Source organism: Mercenaria mercenaria, chromosome 1 (assembly GCF_021730395.1).
Source record: "Mercenaria mercenaria strain notata chromosome 1, MADL_Memer_1, whole genome shotgun sequence".
Lineage (NCBI taxonomy): Eukaryota > Metazoa > Mollusca > Bivalvia > Venerida > Veneridae > Mercenaria > Mercenaria mercenaria.
This window is the reverse complement of record NC_069361.1, coordinates 44,042,563-44,065,046: the sequence shown is the minus strand read 5'-3', so window position 1 is coordinate 44,065,046 and position 22,484 is coordinate 44,042,563. Positions and strand designations below refer to the sequence as shown.

Here is a 22,484-nt window from a genome sequence, read left to right as displayed (position 1 = left end):
GTATGAATGCGCTATCGTATACAGTACACAGTGGTTTGAAAATACTTTATACACGTTTTAACTCAAAATGCTTGGAACTATTTTAATTTTCATAGATATTTTTCTTTGTTGCAAAGGTAATTATGTTTTCTCAATATAGGTAGTTGTGTAGTCACTATATAAGTAAAAAGAGTATCATCTTTTATACTCCTCAAAATGGGGGAGCATACAGTCACCACCTTGTTCGTCCGTCCGCTCGTTCGTCTGTTTGTCCGTCAGCCACATTTCTTGTCTGGAGGATAACTCAAAAAGTATTGAAGATACAAAGTTGTATGTTTAAACAATGATAGAGCTTGTTGAGAGGAAGTGCAATGACAAGGAACCATAACACTATGTGGTCTCATTTTTGAATAATCTCATTGTTTTGAAAACCTTGCCAGGTTCGAATACTATGTAAGGTATTTACATCATCCTTTACAAATTCATAGAGGTCAGTGAGAGGAAGTGCAGAGCTAGGGAACCATAATTTTAGGTGTATCCATTTTTGATTTTTCCCCCTTTTAGGTAACCTTATCAGGGGCATAACCTGAATACTATGTATGGTTTTGACATTACACATTACATATTGATAGAGGTCAGTGAGAGGGAGCGCAACAAGTCTAGATGTTTTCTTTTTTGAAAACCTTGTCAGGGTCATAACTTAATTACTATGTAAGCTACTGACTTCATACGTTACATATTCATAGAGGTCAGTGAGAGGGAGAGAGAGTGCAATGTTAAAGCACCAGAAATCTTGCTGACCACATTTCTCATTAACAAGACCTCCGTGACTGAAAAGCCCATTCCATCGGTGTTACCGATCGCCTTTATCATTATTATTCACAGGTAGTTTTCAGTTCAAGAACTTTATTTTAAATTAATTTAATTTTTTAAACATAATTCCTATAGTTTTTTCCTTTCATAGATTTTTTTTCAAATTCACATATATGATAGGAAAATTTATGCTGAAAACAATGAACAAATAAAAAGCAATGGGTCACCAGGCTTGTTTTTGTTAAACATTGATTTAAACACAACCACTGTTGCTGAAATAACCAGCGTTTTGTTTGACATTTTCATAATTTTCTGCTTTTTTTTATAAATACTTACAAAATATGAATCAAGACAGCACAATAGGGTTTATTCTTTTTGCAGATTTTATTATATACTCATTTCATATCATATCATATTTGTAATACTATATCATTACAATGATGGGTACAAATGAAAAAGAAATCTTGTTTCATATTCGCTTTTGTGAACTTTTTTCAATGATAAATACTCATAGTAAAGGGTATTATTTTAAATTTTAAACTAAACTGTTTCATAGATTTTTTCCTGTTTACCTTGTGTATAAATAATTGTATTGTGAACATAAAAATGGCCAAAAATGTATGGGTCACCAGGCTAAATTGTATATTAGGACCTTGAATACAACACCTTTTCGGTCGAAAAAATGGCCTGAACCTGACCAAATTGATAACATCTGCTAGAAGTTTAAAAAAAATCTTTAAGTTAATCCTTTCTATAATTGAATACTGAATGATCTGAAAGGAGATATTGTCTTATCAATACAAAGTTAATTGTCTAATATTATATGACCAATGCTGTCTTTGTACTAAAATGCGCTGTCAAAACACAGCCACAACTAGCAAGTTGCATGATACATGTCAGGCATGATACATGTCACTACAACATAAACCAGTATCAACATTTGATTATGAATAAAACTTGTTGAAAAATTGTTATTTTATACAAGATTCCTCATATTTAAGATTATCTGTCACATGTTTCAACAAATGTTGACTTCACATCAATTTTCTATAGAAAGTAGAAAGATGCGCATAAAAACTATAGGAATTCCCTTTAAAGATGTATAGTAAAAGGCAATGCCATACATGTATTGGAAACAGACATTGTAAAGCCAGTATCAGCTTAATCAAATTGTTATAAGTAATATGTGTAAGATCTTATGCACAGTTTCTAGGCTAAAACGAAGCATTAGGCATATACAAAATGTTATTGATTAGATACAGCAATAACATCTCTAACATGACCAGTTCTGCAAATGAAAGCATGCTCTGCTGAATGTTCGCTAGAAGTTTGTAGCAATACCCATGCTCCTATTCTAATGAATTTCCTATTGAAAATATCTGATGAAGAACTTTATTTTTGTTTTTGAAATATAGACAATTGTCATCAAAAGTAGTTATCTGAAGTAAATATGTAACGTGATTATGTAAGTAGAGCTACATCAATAAATAAATGTCAATTTTTAAACCAGTTTTTTAACGGTAGTATACAGAAATACTGTGTTTAGCTATACATCAAGTGTACACTATGTTTTATCTAATGTGTAGTACTGTTAATACGCATAAACTTCAGGAACAGGCTCTGAATCAAACCGAGCCTGCAACGTTTTGATTTGCTCAATAGGCAGATCTGTGAGTTTCCACTTCCCCTATTTTATCAATTTTATGTTTACATATACTATATGTAATAATGGTTTATATTTTCAATCATAAAATTAGTGTCTAGTATATATTTTAGAATTCTTTTGTCACATATGGGGCAAGGATTAAGCAGTTCTATAAAACCACAAATGATTATTTTATCTGCATACAAGAAAGCCCGAGCAGAAGCTAAGGCTAGAAGCGCCTTTATATAACATGTACAAAATAAATAAGTTCTTTATTCATTACCAGTACAGCGGGCACGTCGGTAATGCGGCATTGCGGCCACTTTATGTGGAACAGATTGCTTATTTACTATGTGCTAACTGACCATAATGACGGGCAGACAAAAAGATGGACCCAGACATCCTTTGTTTATTTAACACATTGACCTTGTTTATTGAACAGAGTGTTAATGACACCCTGCCTCGGGCAATTAACAACACGGTACATCGAACAATACATGTGTATTTCAATCAGATACACTTAATCGGTATCGCCTGGACGACATGGAAGACATTTTGATGTCAACTCAAATAGTGATACATGTCGCACATTACCGTTTTTTTCTAATGTATGCGATAGTAAATGCATAACAATGGAAAACAGTTTAGATGTAAATCAAAATGTAAGAAATAATTTGAATTCTAGTGATACGCCCGTGCCGCGATCGGAAAGGTCAAATTGTAGAACACCGGGTACAAATGAAAATTCACATAAAAGTTCAAAAAATGATGTAACCGTTGAACATACTTCTTTGAAAATCCTATCATTAAATGTATGTGGATTAAAATCGAAAGTGTATACACCAGAATTTATTGAGTTACTGCAAAGGTATAATATTATAGGTTTGCAAGAAACAAAACTAGATAATTTGGATTACATTGACGTTAAGAATTTTGAGTTTTACCGCAAGTGTAGGAAAGATATAGTTAGAAATGGACGGAAGTCAGGCGGACTCGCGTTACTTGTTAATAAAGACGTATCAAAATTTGTAAAAGTGATAGAAACAGATTGTAAACTTGTTTTATGGTTTAGTATTTCTAAACAGCTTTCACAATCAGATAGCGATATTTTGTGCGGTGTTATCTATATTCCTCCCGAGTATTCAGAATACTCATCTGAGGACCCATTTATGGAGATTCAATCCGATTTTATTAACATTTCGCATAATTATAACGCATTGTGTCTTTTTGGGGATTTGAACTCGAGAACTAAAAGCTTGAACGACTACATTGTTGTAGATCAAGATTTTTTCGATTCGCAGAATTTAGATGATATATATGATGAGTATAATGTTGAAATGACAAATTTTGAATCCTTCTCAAGTGTATACAAAAAACGTATTAACATGGATAGCTCAGTAAATAATTATGGTTACAGATTAATAGATTTTCTACAGTTGAATAATTTGTATATTTTAAACGGAAGAACTAGGGGCGATATACCAGGAAAAGTTACATGCAAAAATGTTAGTACTGTAGATTATTTTTTATGTACATCAAATTTGTTCAAGAATGTATGTTCATTACAAGTGTTAGATTTTTGTCCAATGTATTCTGATGCACATAATCCGTTATGTTTCTCGTTTGATATTGAACGCTGTCATGTTAAAAATGATACAACACCGAATTTTCCAACTGTAAAACTCTGGGATAATGCAAAATTGAATAATTTTGTTCAAAACATTGATAGACTTGAAGTGCAAAAAATTCAAAATAAATTACAGGAGCTAGAACAACATAATTCATTTAACCAAGAAACAGCGGATGATGTTGTAACATCAATATCTGAACTGTTTTTAAAATGTTCGCAGGAGTCTTTTGGTTATCATAATTCACATAGTAACAAAAATGGCAATAAAACATCTGACTGGTTTGGGTTACAATGTAAAAAGTCCAGAAGGGACTTCCATAGAGCTAAGTATTTATATAAATTAAGGAAAACTGAAGATAATAGAAGTAATCTAAAAATACAAAGTAAGAAATATAAGAAAACTATGAAATTTTATCATGACAAATCCAAAAAAAGAGATATTGAAAAATTACGTAAACTTAAAAACTGTGATCCTAGGAAATATTGGAAAGTTATAAATGAGAAAAATCAAAATAGTAAACCCGAAGCAAATATTTCAGACTTGTATAATTATTTCAAAAATGTAAATTTTTCCCATAATATCGAGGAAGGCATTAATGATATTGTACCAAGTGAACAATTGAATAACAACATAAATATTCCAATTACACAAAATGAAATAGATTTTGCAATAAAATCATTAAAAAACAATAAAGCGAGTGGAGTGGATAAAATTGTAAACGAACATATTAAGTCTACATATCACATCATGAAAGGTATATATTTGAATCTTTTTCATCTTGTTTTTAATAGTGGAGTTATTCCAGAATCGTGGACTATTGGTGTTATAAATCCCATTTACAAAAACAAAGGTGATATTTTAAAGCCAGAAGATTACCGACCTATTACACTTCTTAGCTGCTTGGGCAAATTGTTTACGTGTGTAATTAATAACAGATTGACTAAATATATAGAAGAAAATAATGTTTTGCACAACTGCCAAGCAGGATTTAGGAAAAAATTTTCAACATCTGATAACATGTTAATACTTCACCATTTAATTCAGTACCAAAGTACTAACAGGGGAAAATTGTTCTGTGCCTTTATTGATCTTAAACAAGCGTTTGATACTGTATGGCGAAACGGACTTTGGCAAAAACTTTTGAATCTTAATATTAACGGTAAATGTTTGAAATTAATCCAAAATATGTACCAAAACATAAAATCGTGTGTTAGAGCAAATTCTGAATGTTCGCAATTTTTTACATGCAATGTCGGCGTTCGACAAGGAGAGAACTTGTCACCTCTTTTGTTTTCATTATATTTAAATGATCTCAATGATTTCTTTCTTCAAAATAACTTTGAAAGCGGTGTTACTATTGCAAGCTATCAAAACGGTGCACTACGTGACTTTTTAAAGATTTTTATATTACTCTATGCTGATGACACTGTTATATTATCAGAATCAGAAACAGGCCTGCAGAAAGCTTTAGACCTTTATGCCCAATATTGTGACCAGTGGAAACTGACAGTTAATACTTCAAAGTCTAAAATAATAATTTTCTCTAGAGGACGTCAGCCTAACTGTAATTTTCTTTTTAAAAATGAACGTATGGAAATAGTAAATGAATATAAATATCTAGGTATTTTGTTTAGCAGAAATGGCTCTTTTAATAAGTGTAAATCTCATATTGCATCTCAAGCAACACGAGCTATGTACAGTTTGATTAGAAATTCACATCGCCTTGATCTCCCAGTAGATCTTCAAATTGACTTATTTAATAAAACAATCAAGCCTATTTTGTTATATGGTGCTGAAATTTGAGGAACAGGAAATAATGAAGTAATCAAACGAGTACAGTTGAAATTTCTAAAGTACGTTCTAAAACTTAAAAGGTCAACACCGGGTTACATGGTATATGGCGAGACAGGTTGCATGCCTATAAATATCGATATAGAAGAAAAAATTATATCTTTCTGGTCAAGAATTGTCAACAATGAAAATGATAATTTTCCAACCAAACTCTCCTCCATTATCTATAAAAATATGTATGCTATTAGCAGAAATTGTAACCACGAATCTTTTAAAAAAAATGTCCGTGGCTGTATGCTGTTCAATCTGTTTTAATTAAGTGCGGTTTTAATAATATATGGGATCAACAAACATTCACAAATAGCAAATGGCTTAAAATGGCAGTTAAATATAAACTAAAGGATTTATTTATAAACGCATGGTACTCGTTAGTTGAAAATTCTAGCAATAGCACATTCTATAGATTATTCAAAACTTCATTTGGTCAAGAAAAATATATATCAAATACCCCAAAGTCTCTATTGCATTCTGTCATAAAATTTCGCACGAGAAACCATAGGTTACCTGTAGAAACAGGAAATTGGACAAGATTACCATTAAACCAAAGAACATGTAACAACTGTGAAAATAAGTTAGGAGACGAGTTTCATTATCTTTTCGAGTGTAACCTGTTTTCAAATGAACGAAAAAAATTTATCAAACCATATTTCTTCAGAAATCCGAATGTATTTAAATTGGAACAACTTATAAATACTGGAAATAAAAAAGAGTTTTTGAAATTGTGCAAATTTGTTAAAATTATATTGTCACAGCTAAGATAAATGAATTTTGTATTTTCATCTCCGTACATTTTATGACTCTCCGATGCCCGAATGGGGGCATCATTTATTTATTTATATATTTTTTTATTATATTGTAATACTGACATATGAAATCTAGATATGAAAGGCGTTATTGTGAAAATATCATATTTGGTTAGAATTGAATTGTACTATTATTTTCTTATGAGCCTCCAATATATTGTTAAAATATCTTACCTCATTTATTCATGTATTCATGAAATGAGTGAAATAAAAGGTTTTGACTTGACTTGACTTGACTTGGACGCTTGTTATACAAATGTAAGAGCAAATTCAAGCGTTTACAGATCCATGATGAAATGCTGAAATTATTTTGTCAATTTTGTTGTGAAAACTTTAATTGTTGATCAATTAGCAGCAGTTATCCTCATGTAAGTATAATTTTAACCTTTTTGATCTCAAGAAGAAATTAATTGTATTGAATGATACGATAATTGTGTCAATTATGCATGGGATTTTTGTTCTTTAATTTGGTTTGTAAGCCATATTGACCTTATTGAACATAGAAAATTATGACGTTCTACATGTACATAATTGACCCAAAACATGGATTAAGATCAAACTCCACATCCACATCAAACATATAAATGAGGGATTTTAAGTATGACACTACATAGTTATATCTAGAAACATCATTATGGCCTCATAGTACAATGGTTGTTGACCGGTCAGTAACACACGAAATCTCAAATTCACTATTAAGGCCAGACCACTATTAAGGCCACTTTTGGTCAGACCACTGGGTGCCCTTAATAGAGAGAATCTACTGTATAATGTATGTGAAATAAAAAACAAATTTTTAAATACAATGGTAAAAAAATATTTTTAATATCAGGCAAAGTGAATTTTGTCTCTAGGTCAAAGTGAACAAACTCATTTTCCATAGGCCCACATTGTAACGTTTTGTGTTATGGGCCTTTCCTAACATTTAAACCTTTGATACCAGTTGACCATCACTTTGGGCACTTCTTTCTCTTTGAACTCGGTTACCCTATTTCGGCAGTGATGTTTTTTTATTTTTCATGAAAATGCCCAACCGGTAAAACATGCATAACTATCACCAAAAATGCATCATTCGAAATAATTTTAGCCAGGAATCATGGATTAGAATTTTCATTTTTGAAATTAGATTGTTTTCAAACACGTTCAACATATATTAGACCAATGGGAGACCACTTTACATCGAAATATACACTGCAGAATTCACTATACATTTTCAACCACTCAGAGGTCCTTGTGACCTCCAGCTGACATGGGAGCCGCCATTTTGAAGTCTTATCTAGGCGCTGATTGGTCAAAGTGAAGCGTGATCGTAAAGCGATAGTAAGACCGGAAGTGTTGACTTTTGGAAAATACAACAAGATTTACGACAAATTAAATGCGTCTATACTTATCTTTCTGGACAGTTTTATCAACTTGTCTCCATTCTGATGTTATACGGTAACATTTTACTAAAAAATAGATGAGTTACAACGTAACAAAATATTTTTGCAATAAGACGTCATCAGCATCAATGTAAACATGTCTGTGGTCCACTATTCATATGAAACATTACAATTAATGCGCCCTGAATTATTATCATTGTGTTTAAATTGAAATATTTTATTCATCTGCCTACTGAACTGAATGTTTTTCACTGACAAACAGTTTAAAACAACGAACTTAAAGGTCATAAACTGTCCTAGCAGTATCAAAATGTCAAAGCTGTTATTCTTGAAATGTTACTCTGAATATAGGAGAATAGCAGTTGTTTGGGGCACTAGTAAGTATTTTGTGACCTCTATATCAAAAAATAAAGAATTCAATATCTTGATATTATAAAATCCTTTTCTGAGATCAAGAAAGTAGCCTTGTCTTATTCTATCAATTTTCCGATATCAAGAAATGACTTATTCTGTATGGAGTCGCTCATTGACACATTTCATTACCTCTCATAAACAGACTCAATCAAACCGAGTCTGCTATTGTTCAGCTTGGTTGCATCCTATGCTTACAAGGATTTTTACAGATTTCAAACTTTGCATAAAATTTGTTGGTGATAAAATGATATACAGAGCACAAGAACCAAGTCTTAAGATCAAAGGTTAATGTCAGAAATTGAACTTAAACGTCAAATCAGTCCATTGTTTTTCGTTTCTGGAGCATAATTCAATAACCGTTCGAATTATTGACTTTAAACTTAGCATATATGTACTAAGGTGGCAATAAGACGATGTGCATAGCACATGGACACGGCAATCAAAGGTCAGTATCTGTGAGAAGTACAATTAATTATTTTAAATGTAATACTAGTCATGACTTAAAATAAAATCGTGTCTGTTTATCATAAATAGTTGATCTTCTGATATTTGATATCAAAGAAATTTTTAAAAAAAAAAATATATATATATATATTAAGAAGAGTGTGTATTTCTTGAAATCCAGAAAATCCGTTCTCAAGAAAGTGTTTGTTTACATTAAAATGTATTTCTTGATAGCAATTATTATCACAATGCAAAAATGTGTATACTTTGTGATTAAGAATACTGTTTTTATGGAGATAAATCAAACAAAATTGAATTTCGTATTAGTAGTAGTAAAAAGCATACAGTGAGTGACAGTATACAGTGATCAACAGTACTGTCTTATAAAGGAAGACCTAAACTAATAAATATATAATTACATTAGCTGTGTCAAATGCTTACAGACTGTATCTGTTTTGATAAATGCGCATTGTGTACGTACCAAACCAACAAAAAAACCAGGTGCTCACACGTTCTCCAAAAATGTCATCGCGTCCCCATGCTTAGTGCTAAAGGTCATAGGTTGAGGAAAGAGCGTTTTCAGTCCGATCCCTCGTGATCCTCTGTTACATAGCTATCTAGAGTCATAGTCCTATTTGTTTAAGATAAAATTATTCATTGCTAAATATCTTACGTAGGTGACAGTGTTTATTTAGCCGGGAATCATGGTAGAAATTATGGTCGAGTGGAAATATATACAAATAATATGAACGGGACAATCTGTGACGACAAATGGGACAATACCGATGCAAGAGTAGTTTGCAGGCAGCTCGGTCTTCCGACGTAAGTGACAAAAATATACGTGAAATACTAAGGTCAAGAAAAAAACTTTAATTTTATTTTACATCGTAGCACCATAAAACTACATGCTGTGAAAATTTAAGGACATATATTTCCAAGGCAATATAAGAAATCCCGTTTAGCTCCGTTAAATACATATCTGTATAATAAGCATATTTATTATATACCTTTATGAGTTCTGTAAAAAAATCGGGTTGTATTTCACAATAAGATATGAACAGGCAGAAACAAATTCCATACTGTACCTTTAAAATTCCGTATTTTTCCTTTTGTATTGTAAGCTGCCGGACCACTTTCATTAATATGCAGTATAGTTCTATAAATAGCACATATAAACACTTCACTTAGTTCAATTTTAATATCGATAAACATTTATGATCTCGGTCAATAACAAAGCAACAAACAAAACGGTTGAGGTATATAATAAAAGGGTCATTATAACTGTGTTACAGTAGTTAGATGTGGGATTTTGTATTCGGCTCTAGTGGATTTTGCAAGTCGGATGCCACTCGGCGCTTGCGTGAGAACCGATCTGGCAAAAATCCACTCGACGAGCCAAACACAGCATCCCAGATCGAGCTACTGTTATAATAACAATGCAATTAGAGCATTTACCGTTTCAGGGCCGATTAAATATAATTCATACCTGTAATCATTTAAGGTAGGTTTTTTATAGATATATTTAAAGCGACTAACCCACACATTGTGAATTGTGATTTTTAAAATTAATTTATCACCGAAAGGCATAATGACGCCACTATTTCATATATCTACATGACACTTAATGGTTGACAAGTTTCTAGTTTCCAGATTTAAGGGGAACATTCGAGTTTTCGCAGTATTTCAACGCTTTATTTTATAAACATTGATAAAAATATAGAACGAGACGCAACAGTATTTCATGACACATTCATCACGTGGGCAGCAAACCATATACTGTGCATGAGTTTATTTCGCTTCCGTCATTTATAATAGAGCGGATAAGTATCTGTAGGTATCGCACAGTATTGTGTCGTCTTTGATTTAAAAAACAACAACAAAACAATAAGTATCACTCTCGTTTTAAGTAAAGATATACGTTGGATATCAATAGATGGCTTGACGGCACAGTAGGTTGAGTGGATGGATACGTATTCATTTTATAGTGATAAATTTGACGGCTCAAACCTTTTTTTTTTTTGCATTACATACTTTGTGTAAAATTGTTTTTCCCTGGTTTCTAATTCATAGTTTTGTTTCCTATTTTCGTATTTAATCGGTAGTATCTTTAACTCAGTCGATACTGTGACCGGGCAACGCCTTTATTAAATTGAAGTGTAAGCTTGTTGTAAAATGTTTAAAACTAACCCGTACAGGTTAAAAAATATCACAGGAAAGCTAACAAAATAACGTGTCAATAGTGGTATATATATATATATAAGTTAGAAGTTAGTGAACAAGTTAGAACTAGATTAAGTAACTCGTTTTGTTTTTATTGAATTGTATTGAAGAAAAAAAAATAAATACAGTTTTAAAAACAAAATTTTAACGGGTCTGGGAACTCCCAACAAGAAATTATACTACGAATACCGTAACCGCTTGGTCAACGAGAAATCACTTCTGCATCGTAAACGTATTGTCTGCAAGTATTGATGGCACTCATTAACCTTCGCCAATAGTTTCGGGGATTTTCGTGAGTTTACGCAATATATGTATCCTGAAAATATCTATATTACTGCAATAACCTAAATTACTGAAATAACCTATATAAATAACCGATGACACGATGGTATGGTGGTAAGGTGTCTGACTTCCATGCATGTTACCACGAGTTCAAAAACATCGCAGACCACTTTCTTTAAAAAAAAAGATACTGTAATTTTATGTTATCGATATTGCTTTTATTCATACAATATTTACATAACCATTTTCACAAACTCTATCTGTTATTTCTTGTAGTATTGATTTTCTAGAAACGTTGTTGATAAGTACTTTTTCAGAGAGATTTTTTGAAAATTTTTACAGACTTTTTATTCATTTTGTTCCACAACGGTTAACTAGACTACACGTATATTTCTTTCAAGAAATGAACCATAAATCCAAATTTAATCAGATAAGTGTGGCAAATTTCCTCCTTGTAAAGTTTGCAGATAAAATTTGAAAACAAGGTCAGATGCAGTACTCGAATAATCAGCACCGAGAGTGCCAGGTAAACGATTTGTCCGCACAGCTACTTGCACAAAGTCATGCGGTATTAGTTAAATTATAAAGAAATTTACCATGCAACTACTATGCAAAGTGCCTGATATCACTTGACTGATATTTTATTTTGATGTCAGGTCATTGGTCTGATATCAAAATAAGGCTCCTCCCATATTGATGGACTAGTGTTTACATCAGTTTCCTTCCGCATCGAATCTTACTACAGAATCCAGTTTTGATGTTGCACGACTTTTTTTCTAAACAGATTCTATAATCTCAACTCATTTCCTTAAATTCATATGCTTGTCTCGACATTTATCACACAGACAATATCACTTAATGACGTCACTGTGTAACGTTCTTCATGACATCACAATGTTTACATGCCATTAAATCAATTCTTGGAAAGGTTTACAATACACTTGACAATGTATTTATTCTTGATTTATGCCTAATTTAAGACATCCATTTTTATTAAGTTGTAGAAAAAATGTTTGTGTTAATTATATTGCTTTGATCAGTGTAAATTTAGTGATTAAACTTTAAAGTATCCCTGACCCGAGTCTGGAACTGGAAGTGAAATTTTCAGCGCTTTGGACATGTAGTTGTCTTAGTCAAATGTTTAATTATGTGGAAATAAAGCGTGTTTTGATTTATTCAAGAGGATGTTGTTTTTTTTTCATTTTTACGCAGATAAGACTTAATTCATTGTAATTTTCATAAGAATATCAGAAAGTCAATAAACATTGTCGAAGTTGAAATCAATGTGGCTGCCGCATTGATTCGTTCAAGTGTTTCAGGGGCGGGTGAATTTTCAAATCTGTAAAGTATGAATTTATTAATTTTTGCTCCAGAAGTTAATCTTTACGAAATAAGAGATGAGGACATATGTTGTTCTAGGTAGGTTGTATGAGTTTCATAATAAATAGAATAACAGACAACTGTCTTTTGATATCAATATTATCAGGCTCGGCAGATATGCACGGTAGGGGTTCGGTTCCCTCACCCCCTTCAGCCTATTTCAACCTCGACCTGATAACATTGATATCAAAAGACAGTAGCCTGTTATTCTCTATTCATATGCAATAGTTATATCGCTACATCGCTATAAAGCAATAGTTACGCAACAATACGGAATATTCATAAGTGCAAGGTCAATACTTAAAGACAATAGTGTGCAGACTTCATTCTATATTATTGTTTTATTTAAATATATTTTCAAAACGACATTACACTACGCGATACCTATACTTGTGCGGTCTATTAATTGTCACCTGATGTTTGCAAGGTGCTCGCTGAAGGCCGGGGATTCCGTTTTATTATAACACAACGAGAAATAATACCTTCGTTTGTTCTACTCAACAGTTACTTCATTTTATAGGTCCTATGCTACAGCTTTGAGTTCCGCCGCTTTGGGTTCAGGCTCTGGGCCAATCTGGATGGATAATGTAAATTGTCATGGAACAGAAAAAACAATTACTTCATGTAGCTTTCAAGGATATGGAAAACACAACTGTCGTCACAATGAAGATGCTGCTGTTTTATGCCAAGGTAAAGTCCCTGAAAACAGAGATCAATCGGTATCACTTCTGATTTTCTTTAGTAAAGCATATCAATAAACATCAGTAAAGACTCATTGCCAATTCATTTTATTTTACTTTGGCAGGGACCTATCTGTCCATATACTCCGGCGGTATCCATGGAACTAACTTTGGAAGAGTTCAGGTAGTAACTGGACGAAGTTCATCAATCGGTACAGTGTGTGACGATGAATGGGACGAACAAGATGCAACTGTTGTGTGTCGACAGCTTGGACATCCCACGTAACGCGTTATCTGAATTTTTCATATTTAGTCTCACACAGATTTATACACCATATTTGATAGAACGAGAGTAACAATGACATATTTTTTAAATGAGAACAATTTTATTTTGCCTTTTGTTCTAAAGATTAAAACCATATCGTCTACAATCATGCTTTTCAATCCCAACCAGGTCAAACGCGCGGCCAATGACAGATGCATACTTTGGAATTGGAACGGGTCCAATATGGCTGTACGATGTTGACTGTAGCGGTACTGAAGCAAATTTGAACTCGTGTTCTCAAAATAGCTTGAGAAATAATAACTGTAGCCATACAGAGGATGCTGGCGTAATATGTGGATGTAAGTCACAGTCTAAACAAGTCATGTTATCTACACTCTTTTAATAAGTTCTTGGACATTTTAGCAGATCATAGTGTGGGTACACTCGTGTATTTTCTCTGCAATGATACATACCAAATGAGACAGGGGCTTCCAAGAATAAAAAGATATCGAAAAGTAAATAAAATCTGATTTACTTGTACGATATTGTATAAACATCATGCTTAAACTCAACTTAAAACATCGTGCTTCTCGACGATTATACATTGTTTCCTAGAGAATAGAAAAAAGTACTTTTGTTAGTAAAAGTCCATTGCAATCGCCTCTATGTTACTTACTCAAAGTCTTTAAATTCAAAGACATTTCATGAATGAATGAACTCATTAATGATATTATTTCTCTAAGAACATGCTTAACTTTCAGATGATCTCGAAGTTCGCCTGACAAATATGGAAGTCATTGGAAACCATAATAAAGACGGGATAATTCAAATTCTGTTCAAGGGTAATTGGATCAACGTCAAATATGGAACACTTACTACAAATGAACAAGAAGTGCTCTGTCGACAACTTGGATTCAAAACTACTAATACATCGAGGAAATATATTTATTTTATTTTTGTTTATACCATAATATATTGGCATTAAGTAAAGCCAATTTTTATCTAACTTTTCACTTAATGAAACATTAGGGAAAAACATAATCCTTCAAATTTCATATTATTATCTAAAATATATATCACTTAATGCCTGCTTTTTATAAGGAAAACGCATACAAGAACTGTCTTTAGTTATTTTTCATTCATACGTATGTTTTCTTTAAATGGCATTCTTCATTATTGCAGAAATGCTTACAGAGTAAAAAACGACAGTGTGTTTTTCAAGAACGCACAAATGGTAACTTCTGTCAAATGTGACGGTAATGAGAGAAACGTTGGTTACTGTCAGTTCACTGTGACAGATTCGAGTGTAATTTATAAGCAATCAGCCTTTGACGACGCTGATACGACAACGTATCTTGTCTGTGGAAAAACTGGTAAATTTTAAAATTCATATTGTATGTGCTCACATGGTGATATTTACATTCGGCCTATTCGCCTGAAAAATATGACGTCCATTTTGTATGAACAGTAAAAAGAAAGGCACCAACGTGACCTTAATGCTGCATAGCGATAACGGTCCACTGTTTCAACAACGTCCGCGTATAGTCAGGCGGAACATTCCTTAGATGACGTAACAATTGTTTCGTCTGATGAACAGAATGACCGGGAAGCTGATTTATAATATAATCTTGTTTACAAATTGAACGGAAATAAAATGTAAATATAAGAAATGTTTTTTTTTTCGAAGTTCATGTGAAATGAACACCAGAAAGGATCGGCAATTCATGGATTTGCCTAATTATGCTATTCTGTCATTCATTTCGATTGAACACCAAAAGTATTTTAAATCTTAAATATCTCTTTAAATATTTCTAGGGAAGTACGTGTATTTTTCGGTATGAATAGATTTCCCACCACCCAGAAGAAAAAAAACCTGTTATAGAAATGCAACGCAAATTGATTAATATTTTAGCGTAAACTCAGATATCATTTTATATCTCTTGTTTGAAACACATCGTAACGTTAAAACATGAGAAAAGCATAACCAAAGTACTACTTTAACTATATGTTAATGTATAGTAATGTATTTGCAGGAATAGGTAAATTGCAATTCCTTAATAGTTCCCACACAGTCGACGAAATTATTGTCAACAGCGGTGTTCCAACTGATCTTGTTTGTGTTGCCGGTCCATCAATACCAAGACAAACTATCACATGGAATCTTCTCGAAAACAATATCACAGACACCTACCAGATCAGCAATACAGGGAGATATACTGCCATATCTAGATTAACTTTTATTCCTGATGTCGGAAAACATAATGGATCAACTATATCTTGCCGGCTTCAACTTGCATATGGTGACCTCAGATTTGTGTCGGAAAGTATAAGGATCCTCGTTGGGGGTGAAGTTGTATTCATTATTTTAGACACTTTTGTCCACAAAAACAAATTAGACTTGTAGCATTGTATATGATGGTGGTGTACAGTAGTAAACTAAGATGCCAGTTATATTATTGACAATTTAATATTGACATCATGACAATATAGGTAAAATATTTTGCCTTCAAGCTGAGATCAAACTACAAAGCTAAGCAATTTCATAGCGTGTAAATATGACATTTTTTCTTGTAAACACGACACACTTGTATTATTTGGTTTTATATATTTCATCATCATTGTTTTTAAAACTTATGTATGTTATAGAAATATTTCCATAGTATAAAGGCTTGACAGTTCATTTTTCACATATAAAAACAAGTTGATTCGTTCAACAGAGTATACGCTAAAGCAGAAGTCATTTTAGTTAATATACTGCACGACGATACATTTTGGAGAAATAAAACATAGTTTATTAATCTATACCAAAATGTAGATCTAAATCAAATGAATGCAATAATTTATTACTGTGTATTGTTATAGTTGCAGTAACGGAAGTGTCCATACACACTAGCCGACACAGTGTCTCGTTTGGAGACATGATAAATTTGTCTTGTACCACTTCATACTGTGACCCTGTTCCAACAGTTCAGTGGTTTATCAATACCAATACCTCAGTGCCGTCTTCAAGGGAAACATTGTTCACTGACAGACAAAAGAATCTTTCAAAGATTGTTAGCGAACTGAATTTTATTGCAAATGACACCTCGTTAACATCTGTAATATTCCACTGTGAAGCTTCTAATATACCGTCAGTAAACAGCGTGGAATCTTCAGTGGTCGTCATTTTCATCACATGTAAGTTTCGAATACTTGTTGCAATAGCTGACGGGCGTGCTTGCCAAAAGCATGACAATAAACACGAAATGAATCTTATTTAGTAATTCATACAAAGCAATAATATATTGGTCGGCGAACTGTATTACAATTTACCACTAGACAAAACATACATCATTTTTAAGCCAGTGCCTAGAATCGAATCAAACCTTGTTCAGGAAGTTATCAGAGCCACGTCATCACAGTAATAAAATGTCTTACAAGACGACTTTAGCACTTGTGTCTTGCACAGATGAACTTATGAGTGGAGTGTATGTAAGCAACAGCATTTCCTAACTGCTCAAATTCAAAAGAGTATATTTTTGTCTGGAAATACTAGTCGACCGAATCAATCGACAGCTTTCAATTCCCGTAAAACATTATACTATTATAATTTTCATATATATTACAAAACTGTATTTCTCATTTTGTTTATGCTGATATTTCTGAATGCAAATTGCTTGCCATTTCATTTAAACAGCGTCCTCAGAAGAAACTACAACATATAAGACAAGGGCAGATAATTCAACATTACTTTCAACCGGAAGCATTGCTGAAGTTAGAGACAAATCCATGTATACATACTTAACCATCTCTCTTGGAACTGTAGTCTTCATATGTGTTGCTATCATAGTAGCCTTAGTCTTGGGAATTAAAAGAAGAAAAACCGGTAAGTTCTATTATGTCATAAACTGCTTGTTGTGCTGATAATAAAATGAGTATGGTACTCTTAAATCCATATTAAAACCAGTCGTCTACCAAAACATGCTATCGTGATGTAAATTTTAATCATTTTTGTTTATAGCTTACATCAGGTTTGCAACTAAGCAGCATGCATTTCATGCATTTATAATGTATATTTGTAAAATCAATTGAAATTTTGACAAAATTCAGGAAGCAAGTAAAATGTTTTGTTTTTGTTTTCAACTACAAAATATAGTTATAAATGATATCATAGTTTACATATGCTGTGCAGGTTTGCTCAGTTCGTAGGTCCTTAGATTATGGTGTTTATATTTTTTTTTGTGTTAAAACACTGTTGAAACCGCGTGATGCATTTGTTTTGCAGGAAATCAAACGCAGAATAGGTATGTATTCTATGATTATTGACAAAATGATATTATTATATAACTTTGCTTATAGTAAGTTTTTATTTCTAGCTTTTGTTTGCATGTATGAGTACATTTTTCATTGCATGCAGCACTTTGTTTTCATACATTTCCTTTTGATATTCCAAGTACAGGTCCTGTGTATTTTAGAACTCATTCATAATTTAAACAACAACATCACGTTGTCTTATATTTTCCGTTGTTTAAAATCTGAAAGTTGTTTATGTAACTATTCAGGCTGAAAAAAACATATCCATTCAGCGGTTAAAGTATTTCAAAAGAGAGACATCTTATAAAAATATATTTCATAAAGGAATACAGTGTTGAAGAAAGAAAAACAATAAATATGCAAGAAAGAAAGACTATAAACTTACATTTTTATTTTTTTATCGTCTAATATATTCTCCAGTTCGGTGCATAATCATAACAGAATACAATTGCAAACTCCGCCTTTGGATAATACATTTAAAGAAGAGACGTATGAAAGTGTAGGTATGTCAATTGAAGATGTATCTGACAAGCCAGAATGCTACGAAGTTGGTAAGTATAAAAGATATCATTTTTGTCCATAAACGCCATGAATGATAAAAAAGAAACTTAAAATTCTTAATTGTTGTGAACCATTAATGTAACAAACATAACCTCCATTTGCATGGTTATCAGACACATCGTCATCTGTTAGTGATACTGTCAGTGGAGATACTACTGTAACTCAGTACTGTTATTGTGGTACATATACGGTTATAACAAACACCTCCATATGTGCTTTGTGTACAGTCGCACGCATTCTATTCACTTTAATATTCATTTCAAATTTAATTTCGCAGGTGGAAAGACGGACAGGGAAATTAATAGTGGAGAGGAACTTTATGTGAATACTGATATTACAAATTAACTGATGCTGCTACTTTACAATATCGTTTATCTTGAAGACATAACTATCAACACCAAGGCTTACTTCACTGATAGCATCAATGGGTACATCAATGGACTTGTTTCTTCGTAATAATGAATTGCTGAGAAGTATTCAATAAAAGAAAGACACTGTTGATGTTTTATAGTTTTGCAATCTTATTTGTTACATTACAAAGTTTACACACATTTTTGTATCACATTATCATTTTTTTTTTACCTTTCTAACCTGGTTGGACGCCATAAAGTTATTTTTTCTGATCAATTATTGCAATCATTAAGAGTTAGGTACTCTAGACTGCTGTCATGTTTCCTTAGTATTTTGTTGTACTTTTGGTTGGAACATTATAAAGTAACTCTTTTGTAAGATTTAAGACAGGTTAGATGCATCATTTGAGAATGACTTAATGTATATATAATAAAATCTGTGAAAAGATCATTTGGAAGCAAAGGACGCAACACAGTACCATAACATCAGACACGATTTGATCGAGTCTGCTCATGAGAGGTTATGAAATGTTCAATATCTCTCACGCCTGACTTTGCTGACTTTGAGAGCATTTTTAAAGCCAGAAGCTGATTGTTTCATTCTGATTTGAAATTTGAAATTGACCAACGGCAAGGTCCCATTCCGAGATTGGTCCATTTTTCATAACCTTGGACTCAGATCCCTATCCACTTTAAGATATCCATCTTTCTGCAATTCAGCCGCGCGAAAACTCTGGATTATATGGATAAAAAGTTTAATAACAACAATAATACATTAATCAAGGAAATAGAGTAATTTCAATTCATGAGAAAGAGCTTTCTCTTTTGAAGCATCAGCTTGATACAGCGATTTCAGCGAAAGAAGTTCTTCTTTTCATATGCTTGAAAAGAGGCGAAAAACTTTTAGCCGACATGAAACAGAAGCTTTCCTGATGCATCATTTTGTAGACGATTTTCATTCGTGATACATCCAGAAATCGAGCGTTTTGTACAAAATCTCCCTGATCTGGGTTACCTTCAAGATGAACAGACAAGACAAGACGCGACATTAGATACATATCCAAAGTGTTCAAGTTATAAATGTTTCTTCTGTTGATAATTCCGGACGAATTTCCAAAAGCAGCAGTTCTAAAGATGTTGAAAGTTACACATACATATATACATATTCATCTATTAATGATTGCAAATGTTGATACAGCAGACCTAGTCCTCAATATTTTAAATAAAATTAAGTTAGTTTTGTTTATTTTTATATATAGCGATACTGAAGTGAGCGCTTATTCGATTTTGTCCTACTGTTTAAAAAAAACAAAACAAAAAAAAAAACGTTGTACATAACAAATTATTTATTTATTTATTTTGTTGGGTTTAACGTCGCACCGAAACAATTTTAGGTCATATGGCGACTTTCCAGCTTTAATGGTAGAGGAAGACCCCAGGTGCCCCTCCGTGCATACTTTCATCACGAGCGGGCACCTGGGTAGAACCACCGACCTTCCGTAAGCCAGCTGGATGGCTTCCTCACGTGAAGAATTCTACGTCCCAAATGAGGTTTCGAACCCACATCGATGAGGGGCAACTGGTTTGAAGTCAACGACTCTAACCACTCGGCCACGGAGGCCCCACATAACAAATTAGAAAACGCAGTAAAAGAGTTTTAAAATGTTTTAAACTTGTGTTGAAGTCACAGGCAATTCTCTTGTTATGTGGTATTTACATCTGATACTTATTGCCATATACTTTTGTATTTTTAAACGGACCAAATTGTGTTATTATAGCAAGGTACAGACATTTATGATATCAGATTTAACCTTAGAATTATACAAAAATTACTGAAAAAATCATTTAGCCCGCGACGATCCCAGTTTCTCTCGTGTTGTAATGTATTGGGTGTGCTAACATATATCGTCGCATACAATGCCCGAAAGCTAGCTGACATGAAAAAAATGATACCGCAGTACTTCATCTTCAATAATTGTCTTTATTCTAATTATTACATGTAGTAATCATCATTATCTGTTTGAACTTTGACATGTCGTAGGTTAATTGAGCAACTGACTGTTTCACTGACTTGTAAAGAACTATTTGCAGAGGTGCCAAGCCGCCAGGAGAGGGTCACGTTCAGACCATTTGCATGGCAGCACACCCTGTGTTGCGCAGTAAGCAACACATGAGTGTCCCCTACCCCACGGCGGTATCAACCGCAGGTGTAGGTTTGCCCTGGTTGACGACTCGGCAATAGCATTACAGTAACATCTCTGATATAAGGAATTGAGATAGAAAAATATCAAAAGATATAGACTAACTACTTATGAAAGATCTGTTTCTATAGACAACTAAATAGTTATCAATCTTATGTTCACCAGCATTAATCTAACTATTGCTCAACTGCCATACGACCTTGCGAACATATTAACAATACGCAACTGCCTTATTAGACATATACATTCTATTTACAAATGATACCTTCTAAACTAACTTTGTACAATACAATAAATCAAATATCAAGTTGTGATAGTCTGAGCTTACGTATTTCTAGCGCTTCCTGGATAAACTTAGCTTACCTATAAAGTTCTGACTTATTTCTAGACGACAACTGTTATGTAAATTAAAACTTGGTTTCTTTCTGTAATAATTTTTAATATACTTTAATCTTATTTCTTGATAGGGATGGCATTTAAATACAAAATGGAATTAATCCTCTATTTCATTACTATCACATACTTGACACACTCTCAAATTTCTGTCTATTCTGTCTCTTCCAAATCTGCTAGTTTGTATTCTAAGACTATGTGCGGATATGCGAATCCTCGTAATTACAGTGCGTAAGTTGCGAGATATAATTTTGTTTAAATATGGTTCAATTTCCAGAGTATCTTTAACACTTTTGTACAAAGTCAAAACTTTCATACTGTTGACATCAGCTCGTCATTTTTGTACACATTCGTCTATCAAACGTTGTTTAAATAAATTGACAAATTATTGATCATTATAATGAATTCTAACACGACCAGCAAATAACCTACATACATGTAGAGCAAAATCTGTCTCGGGTAATTCTGCAATATACCACTCGCGTGCAATGACGTCATCCGATCCAGGTGCGTAGCACGGTCGTAAAAAGTAGTTACCATTTTTCCTATCACTGTTGATACTAGTATGTCGTGTTAGAATCGAAATAATAAGTTCCCAAGTGTGATTTATCATAGAATAACCCGTGTTTTTCGTTCTTATGCGAAACAATATATCACTCAGGCCTACGGCCTTCGTGATATATTCTTACACATAAGAACTCAAAACTCGGGTTATTCTACGATAAACCACTTTTGGGAACTTATTATTTCTTAACTAAACTTATTACAACTTCATTCCATTTATAAAAACAACAACAACATATTTTGACAAAAGCTTTTGCACATGCATAAACCAGTTGGACCTGCCATTCAAACAATCTGATAGGTCTGTCTCTACAATAGCGTTCATAATAACAT

The 22,484-nt window shown here is 32.9% G+C and overlaps 1 protein-coding gene across 1 annotated transcript; it reads left to right on the top strand.

Moving 5' to 3' along the window:
• Nucleotide 1: 1 nt before the first annotated feature.
• On the top strand, nucleotides 2–19,142 carry LOC123540590 (uncharacterized). Its single transcript, XM_045325763.2, has 13 exons — nucleotides 2–116; nucleotides 9,640–9,784; nucleotides 13,365–13,534; nucleotides 13,650–13,806; nucleotides 13,979–14,148; nucleotides 14,551–14,725; nucleotides 14,972–15,162; nucleotides 15,823–16,134; nucleotides 16,652–16,966; nucleotides 17,466–17,654; nucleotides 18,054–18,072; nucleotides 18,503–18,633; nucleotides 18,921–19,142. Exons 1-13 carry the CDS (start codon nucleotides 68–70, stop codon nucleotides 18,986–18,988), a joined length of 2,091 nt encoding a protein of 696 aa, XP_045181698.2. The 5' UTR covers nucleotides 2–67; the 3' UTR covers nucleotides 18,989–19,142.
• Nucleotides 19,143–22,484: the final 3,342 nt, after the last annotated feature.

What these genes read in the sequence shown, in the direction of transcription:
- LOC123540590 (XM_045325763.2), top strand. Translation starts at nt 68, where the DNA reads ATGCTTGGAACTATTTTAATTTTCATAGATATTTTTCTTTGTTGCAAA. An exon ending in TGCTGCTGTTTTATGCCAAG is followed by an intron (nt 13,535 to 13,649) that starts GTAAAGTCCCTG and finishes TTACTTTGGCAG; the next exon opens with GGACCTATCTGTCCATATAC. An exon ending in TCTTGTCTGTGGAAAAACTG is followed by an intron (nt 15,163 to 15,822) that starts GTAAATTTTAAA and finishes ATGTATTTGCAG; the next exon opens with GAATAGGTAAATTGCAATTC.